Consider the following 17,060-nt stretch of genomic DNA (forward strand, 5'->3'; position numbering starts at 1 on the left):
TACTACAGTGAGATACAGCCTACTACAGTGAGATGCAGCCTTCAGCCTACTACAGTGATACAGCCTACTACAGTGAGATACAGCCTACTACAGTGAGATGCAGCCTACTACAGTGAGATACAGCTTACTTCAGTGAGATACAGCCTACTTCAGTGAGATACAGCCTACTTCAGTGAGATACAGCCTACTACAGTGAGATACAGCCTACTACAGTGAGATGCAGCCTTCAGCCTACTACAGTGATACAGCCTACTACAGTGAGATGCAGCCTACTACAGTGAGATGCAGCCTACTACAGTGAGATGCAGCCTACTACAGTGAGATGCAGCCTACTTCAGTGAGATACAGCCTACTTCAGTGAGATACAGCCTACTACAGTGAGATACAGCCTACTACAGTGAGATGCAGCCTTCAGCCTACTACAGTGATACAGCCTACTACAGTGAGATACAGCCTACTACAGTGAGATGCAGCCTACTACAGTGAGATGCAGCCTACTACAGTGAGATGCAGCCTACTGTAGTGAGATACAGCCTACTACAGTGAGATACAGCCTACTACAGTGAGATACAGCCTACTACAGTGAGATGCAGCCTACTACAGTGAGATGCAGCCTACTACAGTGAGATACAGCCTACTACAGTGAGATGCAGCCTACTACAGTGAGATGCAGCCTACTACAGTGAGATGCAGCCTACTACAGTGAGATACAGCCTACTACATTGAGATGCAGCCTACTACAGTGAGGTACAACCTACTACAGTGAGATAAAGCCTACTACAGTGAGATACAGCCTACTACAGTGAGGTACAGCCTACTACAGTGAGATGCAGCCTACTACATTGAGATGCTGCCTACTACATTGAGATTCAGCCTACTACAGTGAGGTACAGACTACTACAGTGAGGTACAGCCTACTACAGTGAGATAAAGCCTACTACAGTGAGATACAGCCTTCAGCCTACTACAGTGAGATGCAGCCTTCAGCCTACTACAGTGAGATACAGCCTACTACAGTGAGATACAGCCTACTACAGTGAGATGCAGCCTACTACAGTGAGATGCAGCCTACTACAGTGAGAAGCAGCCTACTACAGTGAGATGCAGCCTTCAGCCTACTACAGTGAGATACAGCCTACTACAGTGAGATACAGCCTACTACAGTGAGATACAGCCTACTATAGTGAGATACAGCCTACTACAGTGAGGTACAGCCTACTACAGTGAGATACAGCCTACTACAGTGAGATGCAGCCTTCAGCCTACTACAGTGAGGTACAGCCTACTACAGTGAGGTACAGCCTACTACAGTGAGGTACAGCCTACTACAGTGAGGTACAGCCTACTACAGTGAGATACAGCCTACTACAGTGAGATACAGCCTTCAGCCTACTACAGTGAGATACAGCCTACTACAGTGAGATGCAGCCTACTACAGTGAGAAGCAGCCTACTACAGTGAGAAGCAGCCTACTACAGTGAGAAGCAGCCTACTACAGTGAGATCCAGCCTACTACAGTGAGAAGCAGCCTACTACAGTGAGATGCAGCCTACTACAGTGAGATACAGCCTACTACAGTGAGATACAGCCTACTACAGTGAGATACAGCCTACTACAGTGAGAAGCAGCCTACTACAGTGTATATTTTCCCCCGCTTTATTTTGACAGGGAGTCATGCTGAGACCAAGGTCTCTTTTACCGTTGAGCCCTGGATACACATCAATATACACATCAATATATACACATCAATATACACATCAATATACACATCAATATATACATCAGTACACATCAATATATACATCAGTACACATCAATATACACATTAATATATACACATCAATATACACATCAATGTACACATCAGTACACATCAATATACACATCAATACACGAAAAGCAAAACACAATCATAGAAAACAAACACATTCTTCAGTAAAAAGGTCCTCAGTCTGCCATTTGAATTGCCATAGGGGCGCCACCATCCAATTTTAGGCAAACAAACTAAAAGCTGCTTTTTCCTGACTCTGTGTCATCAGTGAGTTGCATTGTGTTGTATAACAATCTTTTGTTATCTTGTGCATGTTTGACATACAGGCTCTGAACGGCTTCGTCCTGGTGGTCACTAATGATGGGACCATTTTCTACTCCTCTCACACCATTCAGGATTACCTGGGCTTCCACCAGGTACCGTACAGATTGTCCCTCCGCCCTTTCCGTACCCCCAGTGAAGGTTCTATTCCTAAAGCATGACCAGGGTGTTCTGTGCCTCAGCTCATTCATAATAGACAAGCAGGCAGCTGGATCGTCTCTGGGTTCCTGGCTGACTAATAGCATTAATTCTACTGCTGGGTCAGCCTGGTGCAGCATTCACATGCATGTTTGCAAACATTAAAGCATAATCCTCCATCGACACATGGTCATCTCTGCTTGAGGTTTTTATCATTAATTGCATGCAATACAAACATAGAATGATCCCCTGTAGAGACAGATGCCTATAGATGCTATGGCATCAAATAATTGGTTAGATTTGATCTCAATGAGACTAATCTGTATAAACCTGATTTAAATTAAAATAATATTCATTGGAGTTATGGTTGGGTTTGAGGGTTGCGTGCGGTGTCTGCTGCGAACTGTCAGGGCCGTTGTCTGGGCCCTACCTGCTTGGTGAGGAGTCTGATTCTGCTCAGCAGGTCCACAGAGAGAAACTGGGTGAGACCAGTCTATTAATAGCTTGGCCTTTAGTGGAAAGAGACCACCAGCCGTGGTAGTGGGCAGTGGGCAGCAGCCCTGACCAGCACCACAGCATCACAGACCCTGCAGAGATGGATGGGAGATGGCGGGGGATGGGGGAGATAGTGAAGAGGCACAAAGGATTGAAGCACTTCTCACACATAATGCAGTCTGCTGTATGACATTCAGGCTCTGGAGAAGTTCAGCACACACTGAGACACTGGTAATTCAACACACTCTTGGAGAGATATCACAGACTCCTTCAGCATAGCGATGTTCCCATAACGTCACTCCTTCAGTATAGCGATGTTCCCATAACGTCACTCCTTCAGTATAGCGATGTTCCCATAACGTCACTCCTTCAGTATAGCGATGTTCCCATAACGTCACTCATTCAGTATAGCGATGTTCCCATAACGTCACTCCTTCAGTATAGCGATGTTCCCATAACGTCACTCCTTCAGTATAGCGATGTTCCCATAACGTCACTCCTTCAGTATAGCGATGTTCCCATAACGTCACTCCTTCAATATAGCGATGTTCCCATAACGTCACTCCTTCAGTATAGCGATGTTCTCATAACGTCACTCCTTCAGTATAGCGATGTTCCCATAACGTCACTCCTTCAGTATAGCGATGTTCCCATAACATCATTCCTTCAATATAGCGATGTTCCCATAACGTCACTCCTTCAGTATAGCAATATTCCCATAACGTCACTCCTTCGGCATAGCGATGTTTCCATAACGTCACTCCTTCAGTATAGCGATGTTCCCATAACGTCACTCCTTCAGTATAGCGATGTTCCCATAATGTCACTCCTTCAGTATAGCAATGTTCCCATAACGTCACTCATTCAGTATAGCGATGTTCCCATAATGTCACTCCTTCAGTAAACAGTGCATTCGGAGTATTCAGACCCCTTGACTTTTTCCACATTTTGTCTCATTTTTTGGACATTTTTGCAAATTTATTAAAAGACAAACCAATATGATCATTTACATAAGTAATCAGACCCTTTACTCAGTCCCTTTTTGAAATAACTTTGGCAGCGATTACAGCCTTGAGTCTTCTTGGGTATGACGCTACAAGCTTGGCACACCTGCTTTTGGGGAGTTTCCCCCCATTCTTCTTCTTTGCAGATCCTCGGAAGCTCTGTCAGATTGGATTGGATTGGGGGGGGGTCTCTGTTTTCAAGTCTCTCCAGAGATGTTCAATTGCGTTCAAGTCCGGGCTCTGGCTGGGCCACCCAAGGACATTCAGAGACTTGTTCTGAACCTTCGCCCCAGTTTGAGGTCCCGCTTTGGAGCAGGTTTTTGCATTTACCACAGGTGGACTCCATTCAAGTTGTAGAAACATCTCAAGGATGATAAATGGAAACAGGATGCACCTGAGCTCAATTTTGAGTCTCATACAAAGGGTCTGAATACCTCTGTACATAAGGTATTTTTGTTTTATTTATGTTTTCTAAAAACCTGTTTTCCCTTTGTCATTATGCGGTATTGTGTGTAGATTGATGAGTATTTTTTTAATCCATTTCAGAATAAGGCTGTAACATTTTAAAAAATGTGGAAAAAGTGAAGGGGCCAGAATACTTTCCGAATGCACTGTAGTAGTATAGCGTCTGAAGTTCCCATTATGTAATTTACATAAGGATCTATCGTTTAGACATTGTGTGTGTCTGTGTTGTGCTTCCCATCTTTATTTTAACTGCCTCCATGTGATGGATATGTCTTTATAATCCCTCCTTCCTTTCGTACCCCCTCGCTCTCCCTACACCACATATGTCAGAGTCAAGGCCAGCGGGCCACATCCGGCCCGCGAGAAGGTTTTTTACGGCCCCTGGGATGATCTTGATTTATTATTAGAACCGGCCCGCAGACCGCAGCAAGCCGGCAGCCCGCAGATCTTTTACACGCACCAATACTACATTTCCCACAATGCAACGGTGACGCACCGAGCAGTAGGCTGCTTCATTTCAATATTTATTGGCACAGCAGTTGTCAGCATCACAGTAAAATTAACTTTCAGATACCCATCAAAAATGGCAAAACGGAAGGTGGACACTGAGAACCGGGGGTTTCAAACAAGGTGGGTGTCGGAGTATTTGTTCACGGAGGTAGCTGGAAAACCTGTGTGTCTTCTGTGTGGAGAAAGTGTGGCGGTACTGAAAGAGTATAATCTGAGACGACATTATGAAACGAAACACGCGGACAAAAACAAGAATATGGACATGGAACAAAGGCTACAAAAGGCAGAGGAATTAAAACGAGGCCTCAAATCTCGACAGGCTCTGTTCAAAAAAGCCAAATCACAAGGCCAGGCTGCTGTCAAGGCCAGTTTTATTTTGGCAGAAGAGATCGCTAAATCAGCCCGGCCATTTACGGAGGGGGATTTCATCAAAAACTGCATGATTAAAGTTTGTGACGAAGTTTGCCCAGAAAAAAGGCAACTCTTTTTAAATGTGAGTCTGAGCAGAAACACCATTGTCGAGAGAGTAGACCAGTTGTCCATCAATCTAAAAGAGCAGCTTGTGAAAAAGGGAAAAGATTTCATTGCATATTCCTTGGCTGTGGATGAGAGCACCGACATTTCTGACATTGCCCAGTTGTCAATTTTCATCCGCGGAGTGGACTCCAGCCTAAGCGTGACAGAGGAGTTTTTGGCTTTACGTCCTATGCATGGCACAACTACGGGGCATGATTTGTATGAAGAGGTGTCAAGATGTGTAAATGAGATGGAGCTGCCTTGGGAAAAACTCGTGGGTTTGACAACCGACGGAGCACCTGCGATGTGTGGACACAGGAGCGGACTGGTGGCGAAGATACGGGAAAAGATGCAAGAGGAAAACGTGACAGGTGAGCTGACAGCTTATCATTGTATCATACACCAGGAAGCGTTGTGCGGTAAAGCCTTGAAAATGGAGCATGTAATGAGCATCATCACGCGCACAGTTAACTTTATCAGAGCCAAAGGTTTGAATCACCGCCAGTTCAAGGCATTTCTGACGGAGTTAGAAACGGAGCATGGTGATTTGCCTTATCACACAGAGGTGCGATGGCTAAGCCAGGGAAAGGTGCTTCAAAGATGTTTCGAGCTTCGTGAGGAGATTTGTCTGTTCTTGGACAGCAAAGGGAAAGACACAACACAACTCCGAGACGAAATGTTTCTGTGTGAAATGGCTTTTCTGTGTGACATTACGAGTCATCTGAATGCAATGAACTTGCAGCTGCAGGGTCGGGATCGTGTCATCTCTGATATGTACAGTACAGTGAAGGCATTTAAAACCAAACTGACTCTGTGGGAGACGCAGATGCGGAAAGAAAATTTGAGCCACTTTCCCAGCTGCCAGACCATGAAAGAGAAGCTCTCTACCAGTGCGTTCCCGAGCGCACAGTTGGCTGATAAAATAGGTATGCTTGCCGCTGACTTTCGACGCCGATTTGCTGACTTTGAAGCACAAAAAAGCAGGTTGGAACTGCTCGGTAACCCATTTGCTGTTGACGTGGAAAGCTCACCACCAAACCTCATTTAACATTACATTTACATTTAAGTCATTTAGCAGACGCTCTTATCCAGAGCGACTTACAAATTGGTGCATTCACCTTATGACATCCAGTGGAACAACCACTTTACAATAGTGCATCTAAATATTTTAAGGGGGGAGGGGGTGAGAAGGATTACTTTATCCTATCCTAGGTATTCCTTAAAGAGGTGGGGTTTCAGGTGTCTCCGGAAGGTGGTGATTGACTCCGCTGTCCTGGCGTCGTGAGGGAGTTTGTTCCACCATTGGGGAGCCAGAGCAGCGAACAGTTTTGACTGAGCTGAGCGGGAACTGTACTTCCTCAGTGGTAGGGAGGCGAGCAGGCCAGAGGTGGATGAACGCAGTGCCCTTATTTGGGTGTAGGGCCTGATCAGAGCCTGGAGGTACTGAGGTGCCGTTCCCCTCACAGCTCCGTAGGCAAGCACCATGGTCTTGTAGCGGATGCGAGCTTCAACTGGAAGCCAGTGGAGAGAGCGGAGGAGCGGGGTGACGTGAGAGAACTTGGGAAGGTTGAACACTAGACGGGCTGCGGCGTTCTGGATGAGTTGTAGGGGTTTAATGGCACAGGCAGGGAGCCCAGCCAACAGCGAGTTGCAGTAATCCAGACGGGAGATGACAAGTGCCTGGATTAGGACCTGCGCCGCTTCCTGTGTGAGGCAGGGTCGTACTCTGCGGATGTTGTAGAGCATGAACCTACAGGAACGGGCCACCGCCTTGATGTTAGTTGAGAACGACAGTTTGTTGTCCAGGATCACGCCAAGGTTCTTAGCGCTCTGGGAGGAGGACACAATGGAGTTGTCAACCGTGATGGCGAGATCATGGAACGGGCAGTCCTTCCCCGGGAGGAAGAGCAGCTCCGTCTTGCCGAAGTTCAGCTTGAGGTGGTGATCCGTCATCCACACTGATATGTCTGCCAGACATGCAGAGATGCGATTCGCCACCTGGTCATCAGAAGGGGGAAAGGAGAAGATTAATTGTGTGTCGTCTGCATAGCAATGATAGGAGAGACCATGTGAGGTTATGACAGAGCCAAGTGACTTGGTGTATAGCGAGAATAGGAGAGGGCCTAGAACAGAGCCCTGGGGGACACCAGTGGTGAGAGCGCGTGGTGAGGAGACAGATTCTCGCCACGCCACCTGGTAGGAGCGACCTGTCAGGTAGGACGCAATCCAAGCGTGGGCCGCGCCGGAGATGCCCAACTCGGAGAGTTGAGTGAAGTATTGAGTGAAGCATTGACCTCCAATGCAATGATGCACTGAGGGCAAAATATGCGGCAGTGGGTGCTGCGGAGTTCGCCCGTTTCCTCCCCGACACAATGCCCCAGCTGCGCATCCAGGCTGCTCAAACGTTGTCTATGTTTGGCAGCACATACCTGTGTGAACAACTGTTTTCTTTGATGAACTTGAACAAAACATCACACAGAAGTCGACTTACTGCTGAACACCTCCACTCAATTCTGAGGATTTCCTCAGCTCAGAGCCTTACCCCGAACATTGATGAACTTGTGGAAAAGATGGGACACCACCAAGTATCACCCTCAACCTCAAACAAGTGAACATTACTGTGCAATCACATATTTAGAGTTTTTACTCAGTTCAAGTTTAAAAGTTAAAGTTTAATATTTGTTTTCACTGCATGTTACTTCTCCTTAAACAAAGTGTTGTTTTTGATTAATAGATTTTTGCACTTTATTTTATTGTATTTCAATCCAATTATATTTTTAAAATATTTCAGTTGAGTGGATGATAGAAAATTGCTATTATTGTTTTTTTCTTTGAAGTAAATTTAGCCCACTTTTGCTAAAATAGAAAATATAGGCTACTGATGGTGCCTTGAATACCGGTTTCTTTCATTTAATGTTCATGTTATGGGGATTTTTATATAAAGGAAATTTGTCTTTTGTGTCTGTTGAAAATTAAAGATTACTGACAGAGCCATAAGAAAATATTGCTTTATTTATCTGATCATATTGGAATATATTTGTTAGGTTTTCAGTAGGTTCAATTAGGTTCACTAGACTATATGCGTCATTTAAAAAATTTTCAATGAACATTCGAACAGTCCGGCCCTCGGCTTGTAGCTAAATTTTTTATTTGGCCCTCCGTCCATTTGACTTTGACACCCCTGCCCTACACCCTCTCTCTCCCCTCTTCCTCGCTCTCTTCCCCGCCCTCCCTCTTCCTCTCCCTCTCTTTCCTTCAGACTGATATTATGCATCAGAGTGTGTATGAGTTGGTCCACACTGAGGACCAGCAGGAGCTGAGGAGGAACCTCCACTGGGCCCTCAACCCACCTGCCATCATGGACACACTGGGAAAGTCCTCCTCAGGTGACTTCCTTCCTCCGTGTTAGACCCTGAAACACCACCTCCGTGTTAGACCCTGAAACACCACCTCCGTGTTAGACCCTGAAACACCACCTCCGTGTTAGACCCTGAAACACCACCTCCATGTTAGACCCTGAAACACCACCTCCGTGTTAGACCCTGAAACACCACCTCCGTGTTAGACCCTGAAACACCACCTCCGTGTTAGACCCTGAAACACCACCTCCGTGTTAGACCCTGAAACACCACCTCCGTGTTAGACCCTGAAACACCACCTCCGTGTTAGACCCTGAAACACCACCTCCGTGTTAGACCCTGAAACACCACCTCCGTGGTAGACCCTGAAACACCACCTCTCTGTTAGACCCTGAAACACCACCTCTCTGTTAGACCCTGAAACACCACCTCCGTCAATGAAAAACCATTAAGAGATTCAATCATAGAAATTAATGCAGATCTTTCAATGGCATTTCCTATGAATACCCTCTGCATAATGCATTCCAAATGCAGTTATAACACCTTATGAAACATGCGTAATGCATTACATAAGTATATAATAACTCATTATTATGCATTATATAAAACATCTATAATTAATAAATGCTCATAAACATTCAAGAAAGGCTCGGGCCTCTGCACTGACTTAAACCCTCCACTAGTGGGTGGTGTTGCACATTTGTTCTTCCCCTGCAAGAGAGGAAGCCGTCACATGTCGAGCTAAGACGACATTCGCCTCTGGTGCTAATTACATAAGTGTATTTTCAACAGAGCCAGGAGACCACGCCCATTGAGGAAAAGGGCACACAGTCGGGTCAAAACAGAATACAGAGAAGAACAGAAGCAGAACAGTTAGCATTTAGAATGTGCTGAGGGATATTGAATAAGGCTTCGTTTAAAGTGTCATGACACATCTCTCAGCAGACACCCAAGCCAGACACCTCACGTCAGCTTTTCTTTCAAGCCCAAACATTCATGTCAACACACAGTCAACAATGTTGTTATTCATTTAGCTTTTTGTGTTGATTAATTCCTGTACTATCATAAAAATAATAATTATTTCATGAGATTACATAATCAGGTTGTCACTGATTACCCGTTTGTATGACCATCTTAGAGAAGTTGCACACATTGTGTTCTGTTTCTACATGACTGACCTGTATGCTGTAATCTTGAGGATCGTTTCCAAACATAGTACAATAGGTGGTTAGATGATTTTGATGATAAAAGCCTGGTCTGAACATGTCATATCTTCTGATCCATAGATGTGGAGCCGGAGAGCAGCACCACTGTGACCTATAACCCTGAGCAGCTCCCACCAGAGAACTCCTCCTTCCTGGAGAGGAACTTCGTGTGCCGCTTCCGCTGCCTCCTGGACAACTCCTCTGGCTTCCTGGTGAGTCTCTCAGCTTCCTGGTGAGTCTCTGAGCTTCCTGGTAGGTGTTATTGACACCTCACCCCGACCGAATGCCTACAACCTCCCAATAGTGTTGGTCTATTAGTATTTTAAGCTCACTCAGAGGAAAGCTCACACATTGACATAGGGTGATGTGATATACACGTTGAAATACAATTTTGATGGATGTAAATCAGATTGTTGTTGGATAGACTTTGGACAGATATTCAAACACATGGACAATCGAAGACGAAAAGATACATGTCTAAGACTAAATGTTTGCGTTTCCCCCCTCCCCCTGCCCCTGCCAGGCCCTGAGTCTGCAGGGCAGGCTGAAGTTCCTGCGTGGTCAGAACCAGCGGCAGGAAAACATGGTCAAGGCGCCGCCCCAGCTGGCCCTGTTTGCCATCGCTACGCCTCTCCAGCCCCCCTCCATCCTGGAGATCAGGACCAAGAACATGACCTTCAGAACCAAACACAAGCTGGACTTCACCCCCATGGCCTGCGATGCAAAGTACGCTCACTTTGACTTCCTTGTTATTATGATAATGTTGTGGTGACAGTTGCAATCATCAAAATAAATAGACTACTATTACAATAGTATTGAATAGACTGTCATTTGTCAGTCATACTGCTATTGTTATGTAGTACTGGTTATTATGTGATGTCAAATGATTGTTTATTGACATCATCCCTTTTGCAGGGGGAAAATTGTGCTTGGGTATACTGAAGCTGAACTTCGGGTGCGAGGCTCTGGGTATCAGTTTATCCATGCGGCGGATATGTTGTACTGCGCTGAGAACCATGTCCGAAGTAAGCCTCATCTCCATTATGTCTACCTAAAAATACAAAAGATGGGAGTTTTTATTTTGGATTGGGTTGAATTGGTTCTGTCCTCAAAACATTGGTGAGGCCGGGTCTGACCAGGTCAAAGATGGTGGTCACAGAGTTCGGACAGCTTTCCCAAGTAATCCCAGTGGATTACGGCGCAGATTGAGCAAAGCCGCAGAGCTGCTAGAGGATAGGATAGGCCACAGATACACTACATGATCAGCAGCAATAATCCATATACACTACAACAAATAGTATGTGGACACCTGCTCGTCGAATATCTCATTCCAAAATCATGGGCATTAATATGGAGTTGGTCCCCCTTTTGCTGCTATAACAATCTCCACTCTTCTGGGAAGGCTTTCCACTAGATGTTGGAACATTGCTACAGGGACTTGCTTCCATTCAACCACAAGCGTTTGTGAGGTCGGGCACTGATGTTGGGCGTTTAGGCCTGGCTCGCAGTCGGCGTTCCAATTCATCCCAAAGGTGTTCGATGGGGTTATCATGCTGAAACAGGAAAGCGCCTTTCCCAAACTGTTGCCACAAAGTTGGATGCACAGAATCATCTAGAATGTCATTGTATGCTACAGAGTTAAGGAGCCTGAACCATGAAAACAGCCTCGGACCATTATTCCTCCTCCACCAAACTTTACAGCTGGCACTATGCATTGGGGCAGGTAGCGTTCTGCTGACATCCGCCAAACCCAGATTCTTCCGTCAGACTGCCAGATAGTGAAGCGTGATTCATCACTCCAGAGAACACGTTTCTACTGCGCCAGAGTCCAATGGCAGTGAGCTTTACACCACTCCAGCCGACTCTTGGCATGGCTCATGGTGATCTTAGGCTTGTGTGCGGCTGCTCGGCCACAGAAACCCATTTCATGAAGCTCCCGACGAACAGTTCTTGTGCTGACGTTGCCTCCAGAGGCAGTTTGAAACTTGGTAGTGAGTGTTGCAACCGAGGACAGATGATTTTTTTACGCGCTTCGTGCTTCGTCACTCCGCTGTCCCGTTCTGTTGTCTTGTGTATTTGTATTTATTATGGATCCCCATTCGCTGCTTCCTGGGGTCCAAACACATTAAAGCACTTACATTACATATAAAACAAAATATAAAAACAGTACATCATATAACATTATTACACCACTACTTATCTACAATACAAAATGGAAAATACCGTCATACTACAATATTACAATGTATGCGTGTGTGTGTACCTTTGTGTGTGTCTCTTCACAGTCAACGTTGTTCCACAAGGTGTATTTTTACCTGTTTTTTTATTTTTTTTATCTGATTCTACTGCTTGCATCAGTTACTTGATGTGGAATAGAGTTCCATGTAGTCATGGCTCTATATAGTACTGTGAGCATCCCATGGTCTGTTCTGGACTTGGGAACTGTCAAGAGACCTCTAGTGGCATGTCTTGTGGGGTATGCATGGGTGTCTGAGCTGTGTGCTTGTATTTTAAACAGACAGCTCAGTACATTCAGCTTGTCAACACCTCTTACAAAAAACAAGTCATGAGGAAGTCAATCTCTCTTCCACTTTGAGCCATGAGAGACTGACATGCATGTCATTAATGTTAACTCTCCGTGTACTTGTAAGGCCCAGCCGCGCTGCCCTGTTCTGAGCCAACTGCAATTTTTCCGAGTCCCTCTTTGTGGCACCTGACCACATGACTGAACAGTAGACCAGGTGCGACAAAACCAGGGCCTGTAGAACCTGCCTTGATGATAGTGTTGTTAAGAATGCAGAGCAGCGCTTTATTATGGACAGACTTCTCCCCATCTTAGCTTCTCCCCACTTTTGGGCTCCCTAATGGTGCAGAGGACTAAGGCACTGCATCTCACTGCTGGAGAAGTCCCTACAGACACCCTGGTTCAAAGGAGAGTCAACCAGTTATTAAATCCAAGGGTTCACATACTTTTCCCACCCTGCACTGTGAATGTTTACACGGTGTGTTCAATAAAGACATGAAAACGTATAATTGTTTGTGTGTTATTAGTTTAAGAAGACTGTGTCTATTGTTGTGAATTAGATGGAGATCAGATCTAATTGTATGACCAATTTATGCAGAAATCCAGGTAATTCCAAAGGGTCCAAATACCTTTTTCTTGCAGTAACACATACATTTTTTCAGTAGCAGATTATGATCAATAATGTCAAAAGCTGCACTGAAGTCCAACAAAGCAGCCCCAACAATATTTTTTATCATCAACTTCTCTCAGCCAATCATCAGCCATTTCTGTAAGTGCTGTGCTTGTTGAATGTCCTTCCCTATAAGCATGCTGAAATTCTGTTGTCAATTGGTTTACTGTGAAATAGCATTTTATCTGGTCAAATGTTTTCCAAAAGTTTACTAAGGGTTGGTAACAGGCTGGTTGGTCGGCTATTTGAGTCAGTTAAGGGGGCTTGGTAGGCGGAAGGACTTTTGCTTTCCTTTAGGCCTGAGGGCACACACTTTCTAGTAGGCTTAAATCAAAGATATGGCAAATAGGAGTGGCAATATCGTCCACCATCATCCTCAGTAATTTTCCATCTAGATTGTCAGACCCCGGTGGCTTGTCATTGTTGATAGACAACAACCATTTTTCACCTCTTCCACACTCACTTAACAGAATTCAAAAGTACAGTGCTTGTCTTTCATAATTTGGTCAGATATACTTGGATGTGTAGTGTCAGCTTTTGTTGCTGGCATGTCATGCCTAACTTATCTTGCCAATGAAAAAGTAATTAAAGTGGTTGGCAAAATCAGTGGGTTTTGTGATGAATGAGCCACCTGATTCAATCAATGATGGAGCCGAGTTTGCCGTTTTCCCAAAATGTTATTTAAGGTGCTCCAAAGCTTTTTACTATCATTCTTTATCTGGTTGTTCCTAATTACACACCACAGACCAACAAATTTGATTTACATCATCAACATAAGAATCACTACAAAGCGTATTATATGACCTCTCCCAGAAAATATACCTCTCTGTTTATACCACATACATTATCAAGCATTTCACACATGTTATCCATGTGTGGTCTAGCACTTGGTCTATAGCAGCTTCCCACAAGAATGGGCTTTAGGTGAGGCCGAATAACCTGTAGCCATATTACTTCAACTGTATTTAACATTAGATCATCTCTAAGCTTTACTTTACATTTAACATTACATTTAAGTCATTTAGCAGACGCTCTTATCCAGAGCGACTTACAAATTACTTGAATGTGGTTCTGAATATAGACTGCAACACCTCCCCCGTTGGCATTTCTGTCTTTTCTGTAGATGTTATAACCATGTATTGCTACCACTGTATCATCAAAGGTATTATCTAAGTGAGTTTCAGAGATAGTCAGAATATCGATGTCATCTGTTACAAATAAGTTATTAACTTCACAAGCCTTGCTTCTTAGGCTGCATATGTTAATATGGGTTATTTTTAGCACTTTTATGGGTTGCTTGATTTGTTTTTAATGCTTTACTGAGAAGCTTATCAGAAGTAGACTTGTTAATTTTATTTATATTGGAGCTGATGTGCACAGTGAGCTGCAAACGGGACTTCCTACTACAGCACACCGTCTCAGTGCTAACAGTGTAACTCTGATTCATAGGCACATGATTCATGCCTTCAATAGCTGTAGGATAAACAAGTATTCAGGGCAATTAGGAGGACATACATTAAGTTATGTCATTATGACGACTCATTGTCACAATGGTAGGAATTAACTGAGCTGGTCTTGGGTCATTGATAAGTCATTGTCTCAACACAGCCTTGAAATACGTGGACAGAGTCCAGCAACCAAGATGATTTGGATGGACTCCGTCATTGCCGTCTTCTGTTTCCAGAAGGTGTCAAATGTATCTATAAAAGTGATTCCAACAGAGCTACGGTAATCTTTTAGCCAGATGTGTGGCCTACTGCTTCGCGGCTGAGCCGTTGTTGCACTTAGACATTTCCACTTCAAAATAACAGCACTTACAGTTGACCAGGGCTGCTCTAGCAGGGCAGAAATTTGACGAACTGACTTGTTGGAAAGGTGGCATCCTATGACGGTGCCACGTTGAAAGTCACTGAGCTCTTCAGTAAGGCCATTCTACTGACAATGTTTGTCTATGGAGATTGCATGGCTGTGTGCTCGAGTTTTGTACATCTGTCAGCAACGGGTGTGGCTGAAATAGCCGAATCCACTCATTTGAAGAAGGGATGATCACATACTTTTGAATATATAGTGCAGTTACCAACACAATATTACAGGGTACATCTAGTTACCCCCTAAGCCTTATGGAATTTGCTCTAGATTCTAGATTTCTAGCTACCATTGCCTTATACTCCTTGCCAGAGTACAGAGTAAATATAACAGGCAATGGTACCTAGCTAGGTTTCTTCAGAGTTGAACCATGAACCTGATTCCTAATCTACTGTACCCGTTGCCACATCTGCCTACTAGTGCTGTAGCTTGAATTGAATGTGAATGTGTACCCGCCCATCCTAAACAACTGTGTCCTGTGGTTCCAGTGATGAAGACAGGGGAGAGCGGTCTAACCGTGTTCAGGCTCCTCACCAAGGACAACCTCTGGAAGTGGGTCCAGGCCAACGCCAGGCTGGTGTACAAGAACGGAAAACCAGACTACATCATCGCCACACAGAGGCCTCTGATGTACGTGCACTCCCCTGGGCCCTGTCACTGTCTAGGAACAGTCGTTTTCCTTGTCAGGTCACCTGGCCAGAAAATACTCAGTCCTCATAGACGTAGGGACACAGTTATGACACAGTTATGACATCAGACAACACAGATGGAGGAAGGGATTATGTGGTTCTCTAGTGTAGTTAGTAGGTATGGTTCTCTGTAGTTTAGTTAGTAGAACATGGTCCTCTGTAGCTCAGTTTGTAGAACACGGTCCTCTGTAGTTTAGTTTGTAGAACATGGTTCTCTGTAGTTCAGTTTGTAGAACATGGTCCTCTGTAGCTCAGTTATTAAAACATGGTCCTCTGTAGCTCAGTTAGTAAAACATGGTCCTCTGTAACTCAGTTAGTAAAACATGGTCCTCTGTAGCTCAGTTAGTAAAACATGGTCCTCTGTAGCTCAGTTAGTAGAACATGGTCCTCTGTAGCTCAGTTAGTAGAACATGGTCCTCTGTAACTCAGTTAGTAAAACATGGTCCTCTGTAGCTCAGTTAGTAAAACATGGTCCTCTGTAGCTCAGTTAGTAGAACATGGTCCTCTGTAACTCAGTTAGTAAAACATGGTCCTCTGTAGCTCAGTTAGTAGAACATGGTCCTCTGTAACTCAGTTAGTAGAACATGGTCCTCTGTAGCTCAGTTAGTAGAACATGGTCCTCTGTAGCTCAGTTAGTAAAACATGGTCCTCTGTAGCTCAGTTAGTAAAACATGGTCCTCTGTAGCTCAGTTAGTAGAACATGGTTCTCTGTAGTTTAGTTAGTAGACATGGTGCTATGTAGTTCAGTTAGTAGAACACGGTTCTCTGTAGTGTAGTTAGTAGGTATGGTTCTCTGTAGTTTAGTTAGTAGAACACGGTTCTCTGTAGTTTAGTTAATAGGCATGGTTCAGTTAGTAGAACATGGTGCTCTGTAGTGTAGTTAGTAGGTATGGTTCTCTGTAGTTTAGTTAGTAGAACATGGTCCTCTGTAGTGTAGTTAGTAGGTATGGTTCTCTGTAGTTTAGTTAGTAGAACATGGTCCTCTGTAGCTCAGTTTGTAGAACACGGTCCTCTGTAGTTTAGTTTGTAGAACATGGTTCTCTGTAGTTTAGTTAGTAGAACATGGTTCTCTGTATTTCAGTTAGTAGAACATGGTTCTCTGTAGCTCAGTTAGTAAAACATGGTTCTCTGTATTTCAGTTAATATAACATGGTTATCTGTAGTTTAGTTAGTAGGCATGGTGCTATGTAGTTCAGTTAGTAGAACATGGTTCTCTGTAGTTTAGTTAATAGGCATGGTTCAGTTAGTAGAACATGGTGCTCTGTAGTGTAGTTAGTAGGTATGGTTCTCTGTAGTTTAGTTAGTAGAACATGGTCCTCTGTAGCTCAGTTTGTAGAACACGGTCCTCTGTAGTTTAGTTTGTAGAACATGGTTCTCTGTAGTTTAGTTAGTAGGCATGGTTCAGTTAGTAGAACATGGTCCCCTGTAGTTCAGTTAGTAGGCATGGTGATCTGTAGTTTGGTTAGTAGAACATGGTCCTCTGTAGCTCAGTTAGTAAAACATGGTTCTCTGTAGCTCAGTTAGTAA

General features: G+C 44.3%; 1 protein-coding gene and 1 long non-coding RNA gene across 4 annotated transcripts in view; one reads left to right on the forward strand and one right to left on the reverse strand.

Annotated features, from left to right (window-relative positions):
• The window catches only part of LOC124031913, a 36,836-nt gene extending 26,310 nt beyond the window's left edge, over positions 1–10,526 (reverse strand). The window contains exon 1 of the long non-coding RNA XR_006838204.1: positions 9,758–10,526. This is a non-coding gene — a long non-coding RNA (uncharacterized LOC124031913). The remainder of the gene's footprint in view (positions 1–9,757) is intronic.
• Positions 1–17,060, forward strand: part of LOC124019293 (aryl hydrocarbon receptor-like) — a 65,271-nt gene that overhangs the window by 41,151 nt on the left and 7,060 nt on the right. For all 3 annotated transcript variants that reach the window (XM_046337413.1, XM_046342849.1, XM_046341666.1), the window contains exons 4-9: positions 2,098–2,187; positions 8,480–8,606; positions 9,866–9,996; positions 10,308–10,510; positions 10,700–10,809; positions 15,333–15,474. In XM_046337413.1, the coding sequence (XP_046193369.1) occupies positions 2,098–2,187; positions 8,480–8,606; positions 9,866–9,996; positions 10,308–10,510; positions 10,700–10,809; positions 15,333–15,474 (803 nt within the window). The remainder of the gene's footprint in view (positions 1–2,097; positions 2,188–8,479; positions 8,607–9,865; positions 9,997–10,307; positions 10,511–10,699; positions 10,810–15,332; positions 15,475–17,060) is intronic.

The sequence above is a fragment of the Oncorhynchus gorbuscha genome, linkage group LG01 (assembly GCF_021184085.1).
Source record: "Oncorhynchus gorbuscha isolate QuinsamMale2020 ecotype Even-year linkage group LG01, OgorEven_v1.0, whole genome shotgun sequence".
NCBI lineage: Eukaryota > Metazoa > Chordata > Actinopteri > Salmoniformes > Salmonidae > Oncorhynchus > Oncorhynchus gorbuscha.